The 19690-nt window shown below is 35.8% G+C and overlaps 2 protein-coding genes and 1 long non-coding RNA gene across 7 annotated transcripts in view; 2 read left to right on the forward strand and 1 right to left on the reverse strand.

The window, feature by feature from the left end:
• The window catches only part of LOC121876631 (tubulin beta chain-like), a 29208-nt gene extending 20591 nt beyond the window's left edge, over positions 1-8617 (forward strand). Inside the window, exons 6-10 of the mRNA XM_042381913.1 lie at positions 150-349; positions 642-845; positions 1488-1639; positions 5081-5192; positions 5694-8617. Of these exons, the coding sequence (XP_042237847.1) occupies positions 150-349; positions 642-845; positions 1488-1639; positions 5081-5192; positions 5694-5838 (813 nt within the window). The 3' untranslated portion in view covers positions 5839-8617. The remainder of the gene's footprint in view (positions 1-149; positions 350-641; positions 846-1487; positions 1640-5080; positions 5193-5693) is intronic.
• Positions 8618-8950: 333 nt separating this feature from the next.
• LOC121876638 lies at positions 8951-10976 on the reverse strand. Its single transcript, XR_006090796.1, has 2 exons — positions 10870-10976; positions 8951-9391 (listed from the first exon to the last, which is right to left on the reverse strand). It is a non-coding gene; the product is annotated as an uncharacterized LOC121876638 (long non-coding RNA).
• Positions 10977-11150: 174 nt separating this feature from the next.
• LOC121876640 (probable malonyl-CoA-acyl carrier protein transacylase, mitochondrial) lies at positions 11151-18773 on the forward strand. 5 transcript variants are annotated; one of them, XM_042381935.1, is made up of 10 exons: positions 11151-11223; positions 12025-12077; positions 13383-13558; positions 13861-14026; positions 14690-14781; positions 15132-15306; positions 15620-15729; positions 16770-16987; positions 17521-17640; positions 18147-18773. In XM_042381935.1, exons 3-10 carry the CDS (start codon positions 13408-13410, stop codon positions 18420-18422), a joined length of 1308 nt encoding a protein of 435 aa, XP_042237869.1. In that variant the 5' UTR covers positions 11151-11223; positions 12025-12077; positions 13383-13407; the 3' UTR covers positions 18423-18773. The 5 variants fall into 5 exon arrangements, with proteins under 5 accessions (XP_042237869.1, XP_042237879.1, XP_042237897.1 ...); XM_042381945.1 differs by having other exon boundaries at positions 11173-11241; XM_042381954.1 differs by lacking the exon at positions 11151-11223 and adding an exon at positions 11298-11316.
• Positions 18774-19690: the final 917 nt, after the last annotated feature.

Below are 19690 nucleotides of genomic sequence, written 5' to 3' on the forward strand. Positions count from 1 at the left end.
ACTCGCTTCAGCAAATCGCAGAATCTGACTACAGCGCCCAACACTGTACCACAACATATGTAAATTCGTAATGTTCTCCTATCCTATTAGCACGATCACTAGCATAGTAGTTATAATAGAGGTTAATGATGTGTGTGATGTTAAAACAGGTATCAGACACGGTGGTGGAGCCCTACAATGCGACACTTTCCATACACCAGCTGGTCGAGAACACTGATGAGACTCACTGCATTGACAACGAGGCTCTCTACGACATCTGCTTCCGCACCCTCAAGTTGTCCACCCCAACCTACGGCGACCTCAATCATCTTGTTTCCCTTACCATGTCGGGCGTCACAACGTGTCTCAGGTATATAGTATATGCTACCTACATCCTCACAACACCTGTTATCCTCCTCACACCTGTCATTCTCCTAACACCCGTCCTCCTCACACCTGCACTAACTACTTGTAATAACGTAAATTCCCAGACATAATGAAAAAAATAGATGCAAGTTAATTTGAGCGGCAAGTCAGGTGACAACATAAACAGTACTCATGAGCTGCTTTTATTCTCTTTCATCCATATGTTGAAACCAGTTAAGGTGTCCTCGTGGTTTACATAATTTCGTGATCATAAATACGTGATAAACTTGGTACAGGTTCCCCGGCCAACTGAACGCCGATCTGAGGAAACTTGCTGTCAATATGGTGCCCTTCCCTCGACTACACTTTTTCATGCCCGGATTCGCGCCACTCACCGCCCGTGGCAGCCAGACCTTCCGTGCTGCGTCCGTGCCCGACCTCACACAACAGATGTTTGATGCCAAGAACATGATGTGCGCATGTGACCCGCGTAACGGCAGGTACCTCAAGCCAGTGCCACTAACTGTCTCTCTCCTGCAAATTTTCTTGTCGGTCAAAATGTATAATTAATTCTTTCTGGAGTATTGTGGATATGTAGGCCTATTACCTTCTTTTCTGAAAATTTGAGAGCTTTTGAAGACGGTTGTGAAGCAGAAGAGTTTATTAAAAAATCCGTAAAATCCAGTTGTCTATTCGTATAACTTTATGAGAGCTGTCATTAAATACAGAACTTTGTCAGGTACAAGTTCCAGAAGCCAACTTAGTACATTAATGTCTCATTGTCCTGAAGATTTGGCCGAAGCTCGAACCGCGCCACTCTAAAATCCAAGGTGTCATAACTCTGGGCAAGAATAACAGGATATACTACTGGTTATCAATTTAGTTTAAGATGTCATTGTGTTATAATTTATCAACACCAAGTATGGTTAACAAAAATCCACTGCTACTCGTTAGTGCTTGTGTGTACAACTTTTCAGACACGCACGGACGAATTTTATTCATTCCCAATTACCTAATCCCCCGTCTTGTGGCGGCTGGTTACTCATTTAAAAAAGTAAAAAAAAAATTAGCAGATTTTGTTCAGATCCTTTAGTAAAGTTTTAATGTCTTGATATTCCCCTTACCGGTAACAAATACTGCAGGTATCTGACGGTGGCGGTGGTGTTCCGGGGCCGTATGTCCATGAGGGAAGTAGACGAACAGATGCTCAACGTACAGAACAAGAACAGTTCCTACTTCGTGGAGTGGATTCCCAACAACGTGAAGACGGCCGTGTGTGACATTCCTCCTAGGGGTGAGTTATTCCTGCAAAGGACGAGTGAGTCGTTCCTCGCGGAGGTGAGTACCACACCCCGTGGATCATTCCCTTCGCCACACTTAGTCAAACAATTAGTCAACCCAGGAATTACGGATCAAGAGGGAAGAGATTATCACAAAAAAACCTGTCGCTCAACAATAAACAGAATATTCAGGGTTTATATGCGAAACTACAGTGTGTATGTGTAAATATACTGTAATGTAAGGATGGCCAAAAATTCGGTCCAAAAGCGTTAGTACGAGAATAGTGATGGGGGGGACATTTTGGTTACTTACATACTAAAAACTCCACGCGAAAAAGATTCCTCGTCAATTAATCTATCTAGTCAAGAAAATCCTGCACTCGTTAGTTAAGCACTGCACCAACAGTAGGCGTGTGAAACCAGGGAGACAGGCGGTTATAGCATGAGTGGGCATCAGAGCGAACACCTCTTTAGCAATATCCTCACGCTTGTGGGGACATCCAGGTTGACGGATAGTGATGTCATGTCCAGAAAGTTCCTACAGTACACGAGCTTCATGTATCAACCTCCTCCACCCCATCATCCCCACACCTCAACAAGTGATGTTCTGTTGACATTAAAAATTTGGAACTAGGAAAAAAGTCATAATAAAATACATGATAATCAGATAACACTTAAATGGGTACTCACTGATGCGTGGCCGTAGTGGTGTCCAGGATTGCCAGATGGCCGTTTCCACGGCCAAATTTCTCTAATTAGGCCGTAAAAAAAAAACTTCGACTGGCCGTGAAAAATTGGATGGTCACGGCCAAACTATTTGGCCGTATTTTGTAAAACACGCATTAATTCCTCATGTAGTGGATTTTGAAGAAAAGTCTAGCAGATTTTCAAATTTCACAATGAAAATGCTGGCTCAGTGACCTCACCTCTTCACATGTTTACGTGACCTACTGAGCTGACTGATCTTTCTAGTTACTACCTTGGTTGTTAGTTCTCATATTTGAGTTGTTCAGGCTGAACGTGTCCAGCATATGGGTTAAGCTTCAGAGCTTACAAAGCCATCTGAGTTACTTTCTGAAATTCCGAGTGCTAGTTTTCAAAATGTCCACTAGTAAATGGAAAGGTCCTAGGACAGTGGTAGAAAATATAACAAACCAGGGGACGATGACGAACTAGACGTTTCTGCTGACGCCAACTAGTGTTATCATGCTCCACCACCATTTCAGATTAAGGTAAATCTTCACTGTAGATTATAGATATTATGTTTATGTAATTATTGGGCTCTCAATTGTAAGTGAAAATTTGGTTTTATTACGATATTTTAAGTGGATATTGTAGGGGATACTTTTATTTTGTGTGGATTGCAAAAATAGCCTTGTGCTTCCCATCCAAAAAGTTTTGGCCGAATTTCTGCCGATTTGGCCGTAAGATGGCGTGAAGTTTGCCGTGAAGCTCGTCGTACATCTGGCAGTGTCTCCCGGCTCCTCCGTTCACAATGGTTGTTTCATATTACCTGTTACACTGTTAATCGACTGTTGTTTCTGCATGTTGTCTGTTTGTACTAGGTTGAGGATCACTCTGTTCCGTGATAATCCTATAAACTGAAAACACTCGAGAAACTCAGCAACTCGAGGCCAGCTGTAGGCGAGCCACAGTTCTCAACGACCATTCACACACTTGGGAATCTTTAGTTCGTCCACGTTTTCGGCAACAGCACCAATATTCCGCCATAATTTTTGCTTCTATTACCCTTAGATATTATCTTCTATTGGAGAAATGCTTTTTTTTTCAGTTAGAACTTGTATTATATAGCATGGTAATGCGAGTCAGACCACCCACGCCCTGCCTCCCACCCCCCTCCCATGACCAGCTGATGACTGACTGACAACAAATTTAAATTTTCGAATAACTTTAACGGTTTAACGGTTAAAATTACCAACAATATTACTTGTTCAAAGTGGACAGCGTTTGAACTAGAGGGAAAAGGTGAGGTAGAATATTAAAAAAAACACAAAACAACCTTTAGAAAACCTTACCAACCCTTTAAACATCCTAAAACTATAAAAAGCTTACCTTATACGTGTTGTCGGAGTTTGGTAGGTTGTGATTTTGTTTTCGGATTTTAGTATGTGATGGTGTTGTTTTCGGTGTTCAGATGAGGAGGGATCCATAATTTAAAAAATGATTCTTAACATTTTTACAAGTTAGGAATGGTTAGGTAAAGTTTTCAAAGTTTTGTTTCGTTACCAAAGAAGATAAACTTTACTCTACAACGAACCATGGGGTTGTCCGACTCGCATTTCCGTGCTACAACATTCGTGTCCTAACTCCGAAGAAAGTATTTACCCAATAGAAGCAGAGATGATGGCGGAATAATGATGTGTTGTTGCCGAAAACGTGGACGGACTACAGAGTAACGTTAACCATTATTTTCAAAGCATTTTATTACAGTATACAGTACATTTTTAAGCAAACTACGGCGGCGCTATTATATTAGCGGTGACATAGAGATTGGAGCATCGTATCTTCTTTTTAAATAAACAACAGATGGTGGTAAGTTGGTAGCGCCAATTTTTCGCCTTGTTATTTTATTCCTGAAACTAAAGCTTCACAATTATATAAATAACGCTTGATGACAATTGTCAGGACTGAGAAAATCATTTCAAATAGTTCAGAAGAATAAAGTATAACCACTACTTCTAGTCAACTTATACCCCCAAAAATAGTCTTCACTTTACTGCCATTTTTTTACGCTTGTGTAGCGTGGCTCAATATGCAAATCTTGTAAAATATATCCTACTTAATCTTTTAAATGTGTAGCTTAATCGTAAATATTCCAGTCTTAGGTTATTCTTCAATATACGTATCCTAGTCGCTTTATGTCATACTGATACACTAATATTAAGGTAATAACATTTATAAAATAAAGTGATAAAAAACGAATTTAACAATCGACACTGACGTTACGGATCCTTTGAGAAGCAGAATAACAATCCTTTATAGTATTTCGAATTCTATTACAAATTACAACGTCCATAAAGAATAAGAAACCAGCTGAGTGGATATGCCATTCCTCTCTAGAGCCAACAGTCATCAGCTTAAGCTGAGGCTGACCACCGAGTTACCCCATCTGTAGAATGAACATCTGTGCACGGTAATCTCACAGCTGGGGAAATGAAAAGCAGTAGAGGGCAGTGATGGTCATGCTGTATGATTATATACTTAAGCTGAATACTGTAGTTTCCACTGTGTTGCTCCTAATAGGGTGTCAGCCGTCAGGAGCTATGGGACTCACTTTCACATCAGGGATACGATTACTGCCATTGCTTGATAAAATACAAGATTTTTTGCATGTTCCGTTAGTTACTTAAGACAGTTGTCTTTCTAATATAGATGATTATATTAGGGGGTCAGTATAGTATATTTGTATACAACATAAATTTTGCTTATGGCAGGCTTCAAGATGTCGGGGACGTTCATAGGTAATACAACAGCCATCCAGGAGCTGTTTGTTCGAATAGGTGACCAGTTCTCAGCCATGTTCCACAGGAGAGCTTTCCTACACTGGTGAGTTGAAGGATTTCATACAAAACCACAATGATTCATTGATACCAGCTGCTCGTATTACTACTATTCAGTGAGGAATATTGACACATCTTTACCTTGCTTTAATGGCTATAATTTATATTAATATTTCACAGGGTTAAGTAAAGAGAAAACAAAAAATATTGTAATCGAGATGAAGTCACTTACATGATGTCTCCTGCATTATCTAATTACAGTACGGTATACAGTACATTACTGAATTATATTACCTATTTTCAGTCAAGCCTTCTATTACCTCGTTCTATAAAAAAAATGGTTCATGCCTTTCTTATGTTATCACTATATTCCATCAAGGGAGAACTGAATTGGAAAAAAGTCAAGAGACACTACACACAGTTCACCCAGTTAATATCAAGTGCAGTACAGTACAGTACAGTATATTTAAAGGATGATCTGTTCTAAGGTCCTTCTCCTGGGACCAGATTATTAATTTATTCTTGCTCATCTCTCCCACCTCATTAGGTACACTGGGGAGGGAATGGATGAAATGGAGTTCACAGAGGCTGAGGCCAACATGAACGATTTAGTGTCAGAGTACCAACAATACCAAGAAGCAACTGCTGATAGTGATGATAATTATGAAGAGGAACCAGAACAAGAGCAATGAGGAAGGAACAACAGAGGACAATGAAAATTGTAAAATATTCATTAGAGCAGGACTCATTCACAGCATTAGGGGAAGTAAGGTATTCATGGGTTCAGAAATGATGAAGTATAAATTTATATATGTACAGTACAGTATGTCTTGATTTATGAGAGGCTGTGTTCTGAAAACCCTATCATAAATTCAATAATTGTAAATTGAATCATATAGCCGTTGATTACAATTATGAATTCGGAGATACATTTCTTGGAAAGAAAAAACTCTCCAACTCGTAATACAATGACACTACGGTACATATCACAACTATTTGCATGCATTAAAATTTAAAATGTTGTATATGGTACATAAGTAACAATTTAATGAAAAACAAAACTGTACTTTACTTCTTACTTTTCTTGATTTACCCCTACTATTGTTTAATTGTTGTCATAGTTGACTAAGATACTAGTCATAAAACTTACTGATGGCCATTGCCTTTTTGCCAGCCTCACTGCACCTTATCACCCAAACTTACCAGTAACAGCTAGAGTGATGGCTTTGCAAGGTCTCTTACCATTGGGTATTGCTGCTGCACATTTCACTTGCTAGTAGCTATCCTAAAATCCATTGAGAAATGCAAGAAATTGCTGTAAAGTTCTGTTGAAAGTTTTAAATGAGGAGTTGGGTTCAAAAGATGATGTTGGCTTGTGATTAAGTCATTCCAATATGCTGTAACTTAGCCAAACTGCTATGATCATACTGTAATTACATAATGTTCATTTCCTTTAAATTTACTGTAACAGGTAATTACATGTTTTTCACCCAAAAATAAAATTATATAGTTTAAAAAATATTGTACCATAAAAATGAAAAAAAAACTGTGTACAGTATAAATAGAAATAAAGGTTAAATTATTTAGGAAAAGATATTTTGAAAACTTGTAGATAAGAATTTTCATCAGACAAATTAAAGTATCCCTGTACAGTATATACAATACTGTATGTATATACAGGTATAAAGTTTTAATAATATATTAATAAAATTACTGCACTACCTGTATCACAATAAAGTACTGTATAATTTTAGCACAGTACAGTAAAAACATACAGCCAGCAAGTCTAAAATGAAATTGATGCTACAGTTCAGTGTATGATTTCAAAATACCTGTACCTGTACTGTACAATTCATCATGCACTTTGTTTATACTGTACAGTACCTCTCCTCATGTAGACAGAATTTGTTTTAACCAAATTTTTTGCTCTTTACAGTATATTGTACTTCATTCAGCAATGCCAAACTCTATTCTTCCAAACAAGACAAAACAGTCTCACCTGGTACTCTCTGCACATGTTTCCCTCATATCTTCATGTCATTAAAAATATTTTACATTTATATAATCAGTCAAATTCCCAGTACTGTACAGTACAGTACTGTATATATTTTCTCAAATTGCAAATGTAAAATGCTCTACTGTATTTGATTGAATTCCATTCAGGTATGTATTATGTGAGTATAATAGTATTTACTTAATCAAGCTCTTCTTATAAGACTAACTTATTATGTCAGTGGTCAACATTTCAGAGAAACAAAATTATTTTTTATCTGGTATATAAAATAAATAAGATATAATATCAACATAAAACTATAGGGCACTCTCTGACCAAGCTACTGTCACCATCCGTCCTCCGCTGCTGCCGCCCATAATCCTACACCACTGTCAATATTTTATCCTGTGATGAAGAGTAATTTAGTGCTTCCAACATGATCTATTGCCAGTCAGTCCATTTTGTAGTGCAGAACTTAATATGATACGTCTAACAGCCTCTTTTATGAGGGTGAGATACATACATCAACATGGAAACTGTCTTAAAACAAGTGGTTTGAACTCATTTACTAAAGTTTTTATGTACTTTATTCAACAAAGCTTTTTTTCTGTGTTATTCAAGTAGGCATTAGCATAAAATAATTGGATATATTAAACAAAATGTAGTTCAAATCATTTTTTATCATGATGAAATCTTTTATCAATGGTAAGGCTGGAAGTCATTGGCAGTCCACCGTGTTTCATAAGATTAACATCTAGTTTTACCCAGGAGAGATTCTTTTTTACTGTATATTAAGTGCTAGTGTCTTATGGTACCAGAGTGATCTTACTATAAAACTTGTACGCCAGCTCTGTGATGGGTAAGAATAGAAAGATGAGGGTTCCACTTAAGCTGCCACATTATCATTAGTGTACTGTTGCAAGGTGTTATCTGCACATGAACTATTTGACTATGAACAGTTGTAGCAAGTTTCACACCAAGTTTTTTTCCTCAAAGATTCTCTGAAATACCGGTAATTTATAAATATTCTTACACCTAATGTTGAATATTACTAACAAAGCAAAAAGCAAGATAAACTATTGAAAAGTATTCCTGCATACATATATCGATATATACCAGAAGGCTTTAGGAACACGAATTTATCATTACATTATTTTTTTTATAATTACTGTACTGTTTAAATTACTGTTAAGAGTACAGTATCAAGAAAAATACTGTACATACTGCCCTGTAAATTATCAATATTCAATTTATGTTAAAGCAAACCATTATTATGATATTTAACACTGACATGCCTACAGTGATACCAACCAATATTACTGTACTTGTAGATTTGATTTACCTATACGATATATACTGTACTACTTATCATACTGTAGTAAACTGAAAGCTTGTCACAGCTGTTCATCGATCATCCTATTTATACCACATGTATCAAATCAGCTCCATAGCTTGTACTGTAATAAACTTTGGTTTTACTATATCTTTTTAACCTTCTCGCCATCAAATAAATTTTTATCAAACACTATAAGGACTGACCAAACCTATAATAATAATAATAATGATTCTACATTACATAGTTTATCACCAGAGAAGGAAATTATTACAGTTATGTCTTTTTGTTGAGTTGTGCACCACATGAGTGTTACCATACTCAATGTGCAACATTTGTGATTCGAGATCAGTTTTACAGGCTGTACCATATCTTTTATTTCTACAGAAATCTTGTGGGTGGTGGAAAAGCAAAATGTGGGTATGACCCATTGACCCCAATGAGTTGATGGGTTACATGGTTCCTACTAGGACCAGGGAATACCAGAGACCGGGATGGATGAATGATATTAAAAACAGGTCACCAGAGAGGTGCAGGACCTTGGAGAATTGGTAAAAACAACCTGAAAGCATTAGAGTACAGGACTGTGGTCGCCAACCCTTAGATATAAGGACTAAGGGAAGTACAGTAGCCCTTTATGCACCCTACCCAATCTTGCTGAAGGCAACTTGCCTTTTCTTGATTTAATTGGAGAAATGCTTCTGAAATTTCGTTTTCTGAGCATAATTATCAGGGTTCTCATACAGAACCAGTCAAGTCTAAGGAGTGAAGTGTCAAGACTTGGGGATCCAACTTGTTGGTGTTAAATTCTCTGACAGCAGCAGGGAACATGTACAGTACTGTACAGTGTTCCACAACATTTGGATTGGTTCTCTTCCAGGTAAATTCCAGACCCTTTATATACATGGCACTGTACCTACTGACAATGAAAATCCGAAGAAAAGTGAGTGATCCCTTGAATGGCTCGTGGCCAGACAGACAGACTAGGTATAGATAAATGACATCTTTAAATTGAATTTGTTATATTTATAAATTCAAAAGTTAGATTACTGGGGGTTCTTAAAAAGTTAGTCATGAAAACAAGGCAAAGCTACTCGGTACATGGAAAGTGTAATTTGTGGTCGTAGAGAAAAACTAAATTAAAAAAAAAAGGTAAAGGTGTAGACAATGGCTACCACCAGGAGTTTGTTGAATTGGTTGAAATTTTTTCTACACTAATATGATATTAAACATAAAAATGGAAACGACAATCCATAGAACCTGACCTAACATAGCCATAGATTGGGTATGTTTGGTTAGGTTCTATGCATTATTAAACAGAATACACACTAATATTAAATACAAAAATGGAAATGACAATGCATAGAACCTAATAGAACCTGACCTAACATATCCCATAGAACCCAGGGTTTGTTGCGTGAGGTTCTACAGTATTAGGATCTATGCAAAAATTTTAAATGCATTTTTTTCATATAATGCTAATAACATGATATTAAACACAGAAATGGAAATCTTAAACAACTTACCTTAATATTTGAAACGACAACGATTAATTGTACGGCATCTGTGGACATAATCGTAAGATCGCGTATTACATTGAAAGTTGTTTCTCGTAAAAAGTAAGTCTTCCGCATTTCGAACATTTGCAAGTGTTCTTAATTAACCCAAGGTCACAAATGAAAGATATCAAACGAGATCCATCAATAACTAGGTTTAATAAATCACGATATGAAAAATCACAACTCGCCATTATGGCCTGCCTACTAACAAGGAATTTATGATCGTAGGATAGAGTAAAATAATTCGTTTTTAAGAAATACCTAAAATTATAATAGAAGTTGTCGTTTCTTTTAGAATTCTTAAAATCATCAAAACGATGAGCACAGCAAAAATAAAGAAAATCAACCAACTCCTTCTGGTGGTAGCCATTGCCTACACATTTACCCCCCAAAAAATATATAATTAAAATAGATAGTTGTCACCTCTTTAAATATTGGCTAATAATTGGACCTTGACTGATGTTACATTCATATTCCCCACTTATGAACGAAATCTAACAACTGCCTTTATACAAATCAATATAGTTTCTTGCATAGTCACTTCCGAGTAATTACCAGTTAGTGGACTCGGGCAGCTGCTGTACCGTGTCTAGTATTATCTTCAAAATCTCTTAACACAAACTGACAGTACATGACACATTAGAAGCTCTACATTAATAGTTTCCTACAGTCAACATCACAGCATACATTTATAGCACTATGTATTCGTTTATTTCTAGAAAACAAATGAAAAATAATCATGACCAGCATCCTGATCTGGGCTAATACCCATAAAAGAACTCACTGCTTTATGAAACTGTATAAAATGAGTTACTGGTATTATAATAAACATACATACCTGTATCACCTATTTTCCAATCACTAATAAGGTGATATTTGTCCAGAATATTATGGTGAGCTTCTATGCCAAGTGAGTTTGTTTGGGTCTGACATAAGGTCTATCCACCTCGCTACTGATCGACAATGCACAGTGGACTTGTTAATGGTAATAAACTGAGTTAATGGCTTTCATATTATTAAAATTTACTTTTATTAATATAAAATATATTTAATCGAGTCATATATTATATATCTGTGTTAGACATGTTAATGTTAATAGTTTCGGGATATAAGCGACGTAAACAAGTCAGCGTGAGTGTTGTGATGGTAGAGCCCCAGCACCAACTACCGGCCGTGTACCTCATGAAGAGATGTTAGCTCAGGCTCTTCTGTAAGAATAGTGTTATTATTAGCTTCAAACACAATGTACCTGAAAGCACTGGGACATAAGGGTTTATTTTATACGGTAATATTATGGGCAATAATTGAAGATAGGATTACACGTTGACCTGAAAGTTAGGGAATTCTAATAGAGAATTTTGTACCTCATGAAAACCACTTAAAATGACGTGGATTTGCGGTATTCATAATGTAAGTTATATCTGTGCAATTATTTAGTAATACCTGACAACTATGGTGCATACTTCATGCTAGCATGAGGAAATTTCTCAATGGAAGATGAAGGCTTTCTTGAGAAAATTGGTACTGGTTGCTTAGGTAAGTTCATGTTATATCTGATAAATGATACAGTATAATGAAAGGAAACAATCTGCATGTAAACAGAGAAAGTGGCTCGTAGTGTATCAATAGACAAAAAAAAATTAAGAAATCATTAATCTTCTATATTTACAGTACAAAAAAAATTACAAAGTCCCTGATTAATGTGTGATACTGTGACAGAGTATTACCATATATTTATCCTGGTTTCCTTTTGCATGTACTGTGTATGATCACTTTAAAGATTATACGGTATGTCTGGAATTGGTACACATTACAGGTTAATCAGGTGTTTTTGGAAGGTTTAAGTCAGATAAAGAAAAACAACAAATAATGAAGTTTAGTATTTTCTGTTGTCGTAAGTTATTATGATGTACTGTATTGTATATACTAGATGGAATGTCTAGGGATGTTTTAATTAATCTTTACTAATAAACCACCTTTTTTTTTTATCTAGCACGGTATTAAAAACTTCTCCCTTAAGTTGAGAACACTGGAAATAAATTACAGGTTAGTGCAATTACCATATTACATTACTGAATTATTTTCCCAGCATTTTTCATCCTGAACTCTAATCTATATACTGTACAGTATACCCCCATCATCCTTCCATTGCCATTTTGCATCTTTATATACTAAGGCATCTAGTAACTTTCTTTCCCACAAATGCTTTCCGAAAATACTGTACTACAATACGGTACAGTGTGTGATTTACACGACACAGTATACAGTATTGAATTAACATTAGTTAAGGTTAGATTTGCTCTATTATGCCATATAAATTAAATACAGTAATGTAGAAGTTGCAGGAAGCATTCATATGGAAAGTTTGCAGGAAGTGTTTGGTTGCTGGTAAATGTTTGTACAGGTACAGTATGTAAAAAGAAATGGTGGCTGGCAGATTTGGTGGACATATGTTCATTATTTATAGTGAAAAAAAAGTGGATAAACAAAAATATGAAAATATACAGTACTGTACCTATTTGGTAAGACGGTGCAAGAGAGCGTAAGTACTACATTGTTAAAAAATAAGGATCTCTCTACAAACATTTTTCATAGTGAAGCCTGTACAGTAGTTTTTTTTTTTTTTTTTGTGATGCCATTTTCGGGTCCTGCGGTATAATTAAACAAAGAAACTTACTGCATATTGTACAATACAGTAATGTGTTTTTAATGTCATATTAAGTTATTTGATTTGTATAGATGTTAATTTCTTGAGTTGCATTATGCTATTTTTCTTGTGCTACTTCAAATGTTATGGTGCATTAGTTGTAGTTCTGATACACAGTGTGCATACACAAGATGTACCGGGTAGCTTGAATTTAACAATTAGTGGTGAGAGATCTTGGCAGAACATAAGAGAATGTGTTTCTTATTATGGAGAAAGTCTGAAACCTTAGTTGGTTGTCTGCCTTAGTGCCCCAATGTTTTTGTCATGAATTTAATTTCAAGATTGCAAAGCTCCTTTAGTTGTTTATAATATCTGTTTACTGTAGGGAATTCATGATATTCATGCTCTCAGTTTTCATTTGAGTGTTGGACTATTTAATTTGCTAGCAATTAACACTTAATTTGTATTTTCTCTCAAATTCACTATTGTACTTTAAATATGTGTTCGTCTTAATTACTAACACTCATTGATTTATTATACACTGTATTCATAAAGGTGCCCTTTTATCTCATTCTGTGGTCCAGTTTAAGACTTGAAGCTTTCAGAGAAGCTATGTAATGTAAACTGTAAATGTACTGTATTTAAAAAGAAGAGGAAATCTACCAGTCTTCATTTCTTGAAAATTTATGATCTGTCCTTTACAGTCACTGAAGCACATTGTTCAGCATAATGTTGCTCCAATGGGCTCAGTACACCAGAAAGCCTCTCCTAGTGTCCTGGCAGGGATGCATACAAACATTCATCCATCAAAGATTATCTACCTCAAGCTCGTGTTTAAAAAGAAGTTCCAGAACGATATCATCAGATGATGATAAGACAGGTATGGGTATATTTTGTAACCAAATATAGCGATCAACCAACTCCGTATATCCAGCATATCTAGGGGGTTGAATTCCCAGTTCCCGGAGTTTAAACTTGTGTGATTGGGATCTAAATGTTGAATATATTTAAAAATTAGATATATTGAGGTTAGGAAAATCTAATTTTGTGCCTCTTTTCAGATATCTAAAAAAAATCTCATATACCACTAAGTGCAGTTTTCTCCTATATTTACATGAATTAATTAATATTACTGAGTAGTACTGATTACATCTTCTGTTGATACAGGTTATTGTTTTTCAGATAAAACAGACAGTCCAGGAACCTTAAACAGTGAGTCAGTAGAAGAGATATTTAGTAAAGAATCTCCTAAGCAATTATTAGAAAATGCTGCAAGTTATGAAGACTCACCACTTAGTCCAGATGATGTATGGACACAAGGTCCTTATCCCCACCACAGCAATTATAAGTAAGTAACATTATTGCATTTACATTGAAGGTATTGAGTATACCCTCATGGTTTTTATATGCAGTACTTATGAATTTAAGATGAACTGTAAAGCAAAACAAAACAATATAATCTGTGTACAGTATATGTGATACATAGCAGTAAACGTAATCAGAGAACATAATAACCAGTATCAGAGGCCTAAAACTCTTTAACCTGGTGCCACCAAGTCTGAGATACTGTATATCTTGGGAGGCCTCAGAGACTTGTCAAGGAGTATTAAACAAATTCTTCAGAAATTTATGGTGACTGTAAGAGCCTTCTCAAGCTCTAACTGCAAGTAGCAACAGCGCAGTTGATAGGGTTGTCATCTTAGTTACTTGGCTGGGGATGAGTCATGAGCGTAAAACAAATATACTTGAATCTACATCTGGCAAATTTCACATTTTTAGATTCTTTATGAAAATCCTAGATACCTGGTAGTTATTTGATTAACACAACTCTAACTCAAAACAAAAACCTTGTTGTATTTTTTACTGAATGACTAACTTTCTGTACCATATAGTTAATGAAATGCTTGTAAGGGAAAAGCATTATTTAATTTTTCTAGTTTTAATAAGTAATAAAATGTTTGTAAGCAAAGTGCCATATTTCATTTCTTCTTTATTCCCATCTTCATGACAGACAGAGTCAAGCTAAAAATTCCAAACGACCCAAAGTTGACCCAAGAGAAACGTCCATAGTATTATTTCCAGGACAAGGTGCACAGTATGTAGGTAAGATATGTTAAGCTTATAAGAACTTTTAATTGTTTTGCATCTAAATGCTGACTCATTGTTGGGATATGCATGAATAAGTATAATTTTTATGATACTCCCCTTTTATAATTTACACGTTGGGTATGGAGTGTGGGTGACTTTTGCATACTGTATTCAACAAGTGAAGGTTTAACATACCAAGATCAGTGTCAGTACAATGGGTCAAATCTCTGGGAACAGTAAGTTAGACCTGGATAAACAGACACGAGATACTTGGTTGCATATTTATAATAATTTGGTCCATTGCAGGTATGAAGAATGAATTGCAAAGATGCTCAAATATTCATGTAAGGATTGATCTATTGCAGGAATGGGAAAAGAATTGTTAAAATTTCCTAATGTTCAAGAAATGTATGAGTGTGCATCTCAAATTCTTGGCTATGATCTCTTAGGAGTTTGTTTGCAAGGCCCTTCACAGAAGCTGAATAAAACCATACACCAACAGCCTGCTATTGTTGTGTCTTCGTTAGCTGCAATTGAAAAGTGAGTACAGTATTTTGCAGATTACTGATGTACAGTACAATGCTCATGCTTGAATCTGCATTAGCAATTGCTTATCTATATCACATTTTAACAAGATTTTTTTTATTTTTTTTCATTTACCTAACAGCCAACAACTAGTGGTGACCGTGATAGGAAGGTCGTCTGTGGTCTCTTTGGAATCCCTTGTTATTTATATCATGATTCAGAGGCCACATCATTCAATTTGTATACTTCATTTCACCTAATCTATCACACAAAAAAATTTAATCTTGACATTTTCCAAAAGTTATTGGTAATTTTCTTTTTAATTCAGATTAAGAGATGAACGACCTAGTGCACTAGAATCCTGTGTAGGAGTAGCAGGATTCAGTGTGGGAGAAATTACTGCTCTAACTTTTGCTGGTGCTCTGTCATTTGAGGATGGTAAGTTAACCTTTTTTTATTGTCATGAAATATGCTTTGATAACCGGGAACCTATCTTCGCACTTTTTTTTTGCTTTGTAACTAATCATAGGATTGCATTGGCCAAGTGGATTTAGTGCTTGCTGTTCTGAGGGTTGCTAATTCAATCTTGGGGTTGGAGATAGTGAAGGCAGTCGAATGCAATGCTGGCCATGCTGCCTTCTTGTGTACCAAAGGCTTAGTTTAGGGTGCTGTATCCACATTGTCCCTAATGGACATTGGGCAGCTTTGCCTATGGGAATCATTTTCACAGCTAATTATGCAATTGCCAGTATGACCTATGCACAGGATTTTACAGTTGAACTTGATACAGCTACCTATCATAAGTCATCTCTTAATATTTACTGTAAAAGGTCTTTTTTTTGTATCTCATTAATACAAGTCACTTCTTTGATGTAGGACAACGGGACAAGTGCTGATCTCCAGATTCTCGGCATATAAGGACTGGTCTTGCTTTAGCTTAGTTAAAACACAAACCTGTACTTTATTTTCCCTTCTCTACTTTGAATTACTATACTTGTGATACAGGTACTAGAAAAATGGTTAAAGTGTGTAAGGCTTGTGTTGGGTTAGAAAATAGGAATTTGGGGAACAAATTAAGTATGGTGTTCCCATGAATGAGCTCATATAAAAAACTACCCTTTGATGCTACTTTCATTTCTGCATAACCAGTTCTTTGTATCATACTCACCCTATACTGTGGCTCAAGTGTTGCTCTACTTATCACCATCTTTACCTCCTCTTATATTGTTTCTTAATAAACTTATGACTTTCTTTCAATCATTTACACTTTGATTAGTTTCCTCTTCCACTGTTTCATATGCTGGCATATCGACTCCCAACACCTAAAACATGTAAATATCTCCGTTCAGACTTACATTCATAACTTCCCGTCTCACTGCAAGTTACAGTACATCACTTAATTTTGTTGACATTTATTATATGTATAATGAGCATTTCTTAATACTTGGAGGAGTGTCTTGAATCTCTATCTCTTACAGCAATTAGATTGGTAAAGGTGCGAGCTGAAGCCATGCAACTTGCTTCAGAAATCACACCAAGTGGGATGATGACTGTCATGTATGGGCCAGATTCTCGTTTAGGTTTTGCATGTTCTGTAGCAAAAGAATTTTGTCAACGAAAAGAACTACAAGAAGTTGACTGCCGCATTGCAAGCTACCTGTATCCTCATTGCAAAGTTATTGCAGGCAATGATGAGGTAAGAACTGCTTATCAGCATTTGTTCAGTCCACACACTCAGGAACCAACCCATATTAAGCATCACATCACTTGTCATAGTTGACTCGGCATATGACCGAAAAAAATATTTGTTGACTTTCTCTTTATTCCCATAAGAAAACATATTTTTAGGCATATCCATATTTATACATATACTGTAATGTATTTTGACAAATAATTGTCGCACCTTTTTCCTTGAAAAAATTGCCAAAAGTGGGGGTGTGGCTTTCTATCAGATACATATTTTAGTTACGCCTCAAAAATACCTGTAAGTGTTACTGTAATTCCTTGTGCGCTCTAGTAGCACCACCGTTACTACCTCACCCTAAGTCAAAATTACCATCAGTACCACCATTACTATCATCAATATGTTTCCAAATTATACATAATGGCTTCTTTTTGGGATTCATGTATGTGATCAAATAATTAGTCCCTGTAAAGTTATGAAAGTCCCTTCTATTCTGCTTAACTACAACACACAAAGAAATAATTAACGGTTTAACACTTTTTCAGGCTTTGGCGTTCATTGACCTCAACAAATCAGATTTCAAGTTGAGACGTTTGAAAAGACTGCCTGTGTCAGGAGCCTTCCACACTGACCTTATGAGTCCAGCAGCTGCAACTGTTAAGGAAGTGAGTTGTTTATCATTAGGTGTACAGTATTAGACATTGACTAGTGGAAATACTGTACTGTACTTGTAATGGAAAGATCAGAGTGAATGTGGCAGTGGCAGTTTACTTTGCTGACTGGTGAGATTTAACTCAGAATTTTCCAATATTTAGGATAACTTAAGTGTTTAAACACATCTGGCAGCATATTTACATACTGAGTTTGTATTGGTAAGTACTATGCAGTAACTTAGTGTTAGGGAAAGATGTTGATTGTGAAAAAAGTGAAGGTGGCAATTGGCATTGTGGATACAGCACACTATACTAAGCCTACGGTACACTTAGGTGAACTGGAAGTCCCCGGGGATTGAACCACCGACCCATGGAACAGAAGGTGAACACTCCATTCACTCGACCATCACACTCATGTTGAATGTGTCACGTGCTTACACACATACATACATAAACACACACACACACACCAAAAAATAAAACTGAATTAATTAATTTTTGGTGTATTGATATTCCAGATGCTGAAGAAAATTAAAATTGAAGAGCCTCTCATTCCAGTTCACTCAAATATTGATGGGAAGTACTACAAGAATACAGGACAGATCTACAAACAACTGCCCAAGCAAATTTACTCACCTGTCAAATGGGAGCAGACAATGCATATACTATATGAAAGAAGTCATGGTATAGGTTTCCCTAAAACATATGAATGTGGACCAGGTAAATCACTGAAAGCCATATTGAAAATGTGTAATGCAAAAGCCTGGGATTCATGCTTTAGTATTGAAGCATAATACCTACACAATGCTAGTAATCTTAATTATTACAAGATATAAGTACTGTATACAGAAAACCCCCAATTTGAGCAATATTTTTTACGGCCATTTTCCACGTTTGCTGCGTGGGTTAGCTGTAATTACCTGATGGCATGGTGTGGTCAGATGGGCAAGTGTACTTTTGGACAAGATTAGTAGAGAAGAGATAGTGAGGTAAAAATTATGATCTTTATTTTCCAGTGAACATCTAATAATTCTAATGTTATGGGATTATGTTGAAAAATTCACTATACTGTAGGTGCTTTTCAACATACACCATTAAGGATCTGATTTAACAATTTTATAATGTGAATAAATGAGTGAAATTAATGACCTTTGAAATAACTTGACCCATTATACAGAGTTTTATCATAATTACAAACTTTTGATGGTCTCGTAAAACACAGTAATAATATTATAACATCAACTTGTTGGTTTGGGTCGGTATCCTGATCTCCCGAGGGATAACCTTTGGAATGTAAGATGCAGGGTGAGTTTTGGAAAAATATTTGTAGGGAAAAAGTGCGTCTTATAAGGCGGAAAATACAGCATTTGTCTGGCCAACTCTGGTCACCTAAATCTAATGCACTATTCTCTCATGTTTAGTTTCATTGTGTTGCTGATTTTTTTAATACAACACTAAAATAGTTATGCACATTAATTTCTTAAAAAAATAAAAATAAAAAAAATATTGGATTAGTTACATGCAGACAGTAGAAATGTTTATACTGTACAGATTTTTGTTTTGAGCATAATATCTTGTAGAAATCTATTATATTGCATGAAGCTATTCTGAAGTCAATTCATGATCAATTGTAGCTGCCACCGATTTAAAAAATAAATCATACTAATAATTTACACCATGTCCCACTGTAATATAAAACAAAGTAGTATGTGATAATACAAAAAAATTAAATAAATACTGTAACTGAACTCACCACATTGTTGGCATCCAGGTTCCTTGCAAGAGTGCACTTTTATCCACACACAAGGGTCAGCAGAGCCGAAGTTATCCCGACAGTATAACGTGAGTAACAGTCAAATTCCACTTTTATGATGCACCACAACACTGTAGTTAGCTATCTCCCTGAAGCAGCAGGACTTGCTGGAGACTTGAAAAAAGCAATTACAGTAAAAAGGTTTTTCTTTTTCCAAGAGCATATGATCATGGTGATGGTAGTAAATGAAAATTGCAGGGTTTAGGGACTGTGATTTTTTAATTAACTGTTTAACATTCATTTTGAGTG

The sequence above is a fragment of the Homarus americanus genome, unplaced genomic scaffold, assembly GCF_018991925.1.
Source record: "Homarus americanus isolate GMGI-L3 unplaced genomic scaffold, GMGI_Hamer_2.0 scaffold33468, whole genome shotgun sequence".
NCBI classification, from domain to species: Eukaryota; Metazoa; Arthropoda; class Malacostraca; order Decapoda; family Nephropidae; genus Homarus; species Homarus americanus.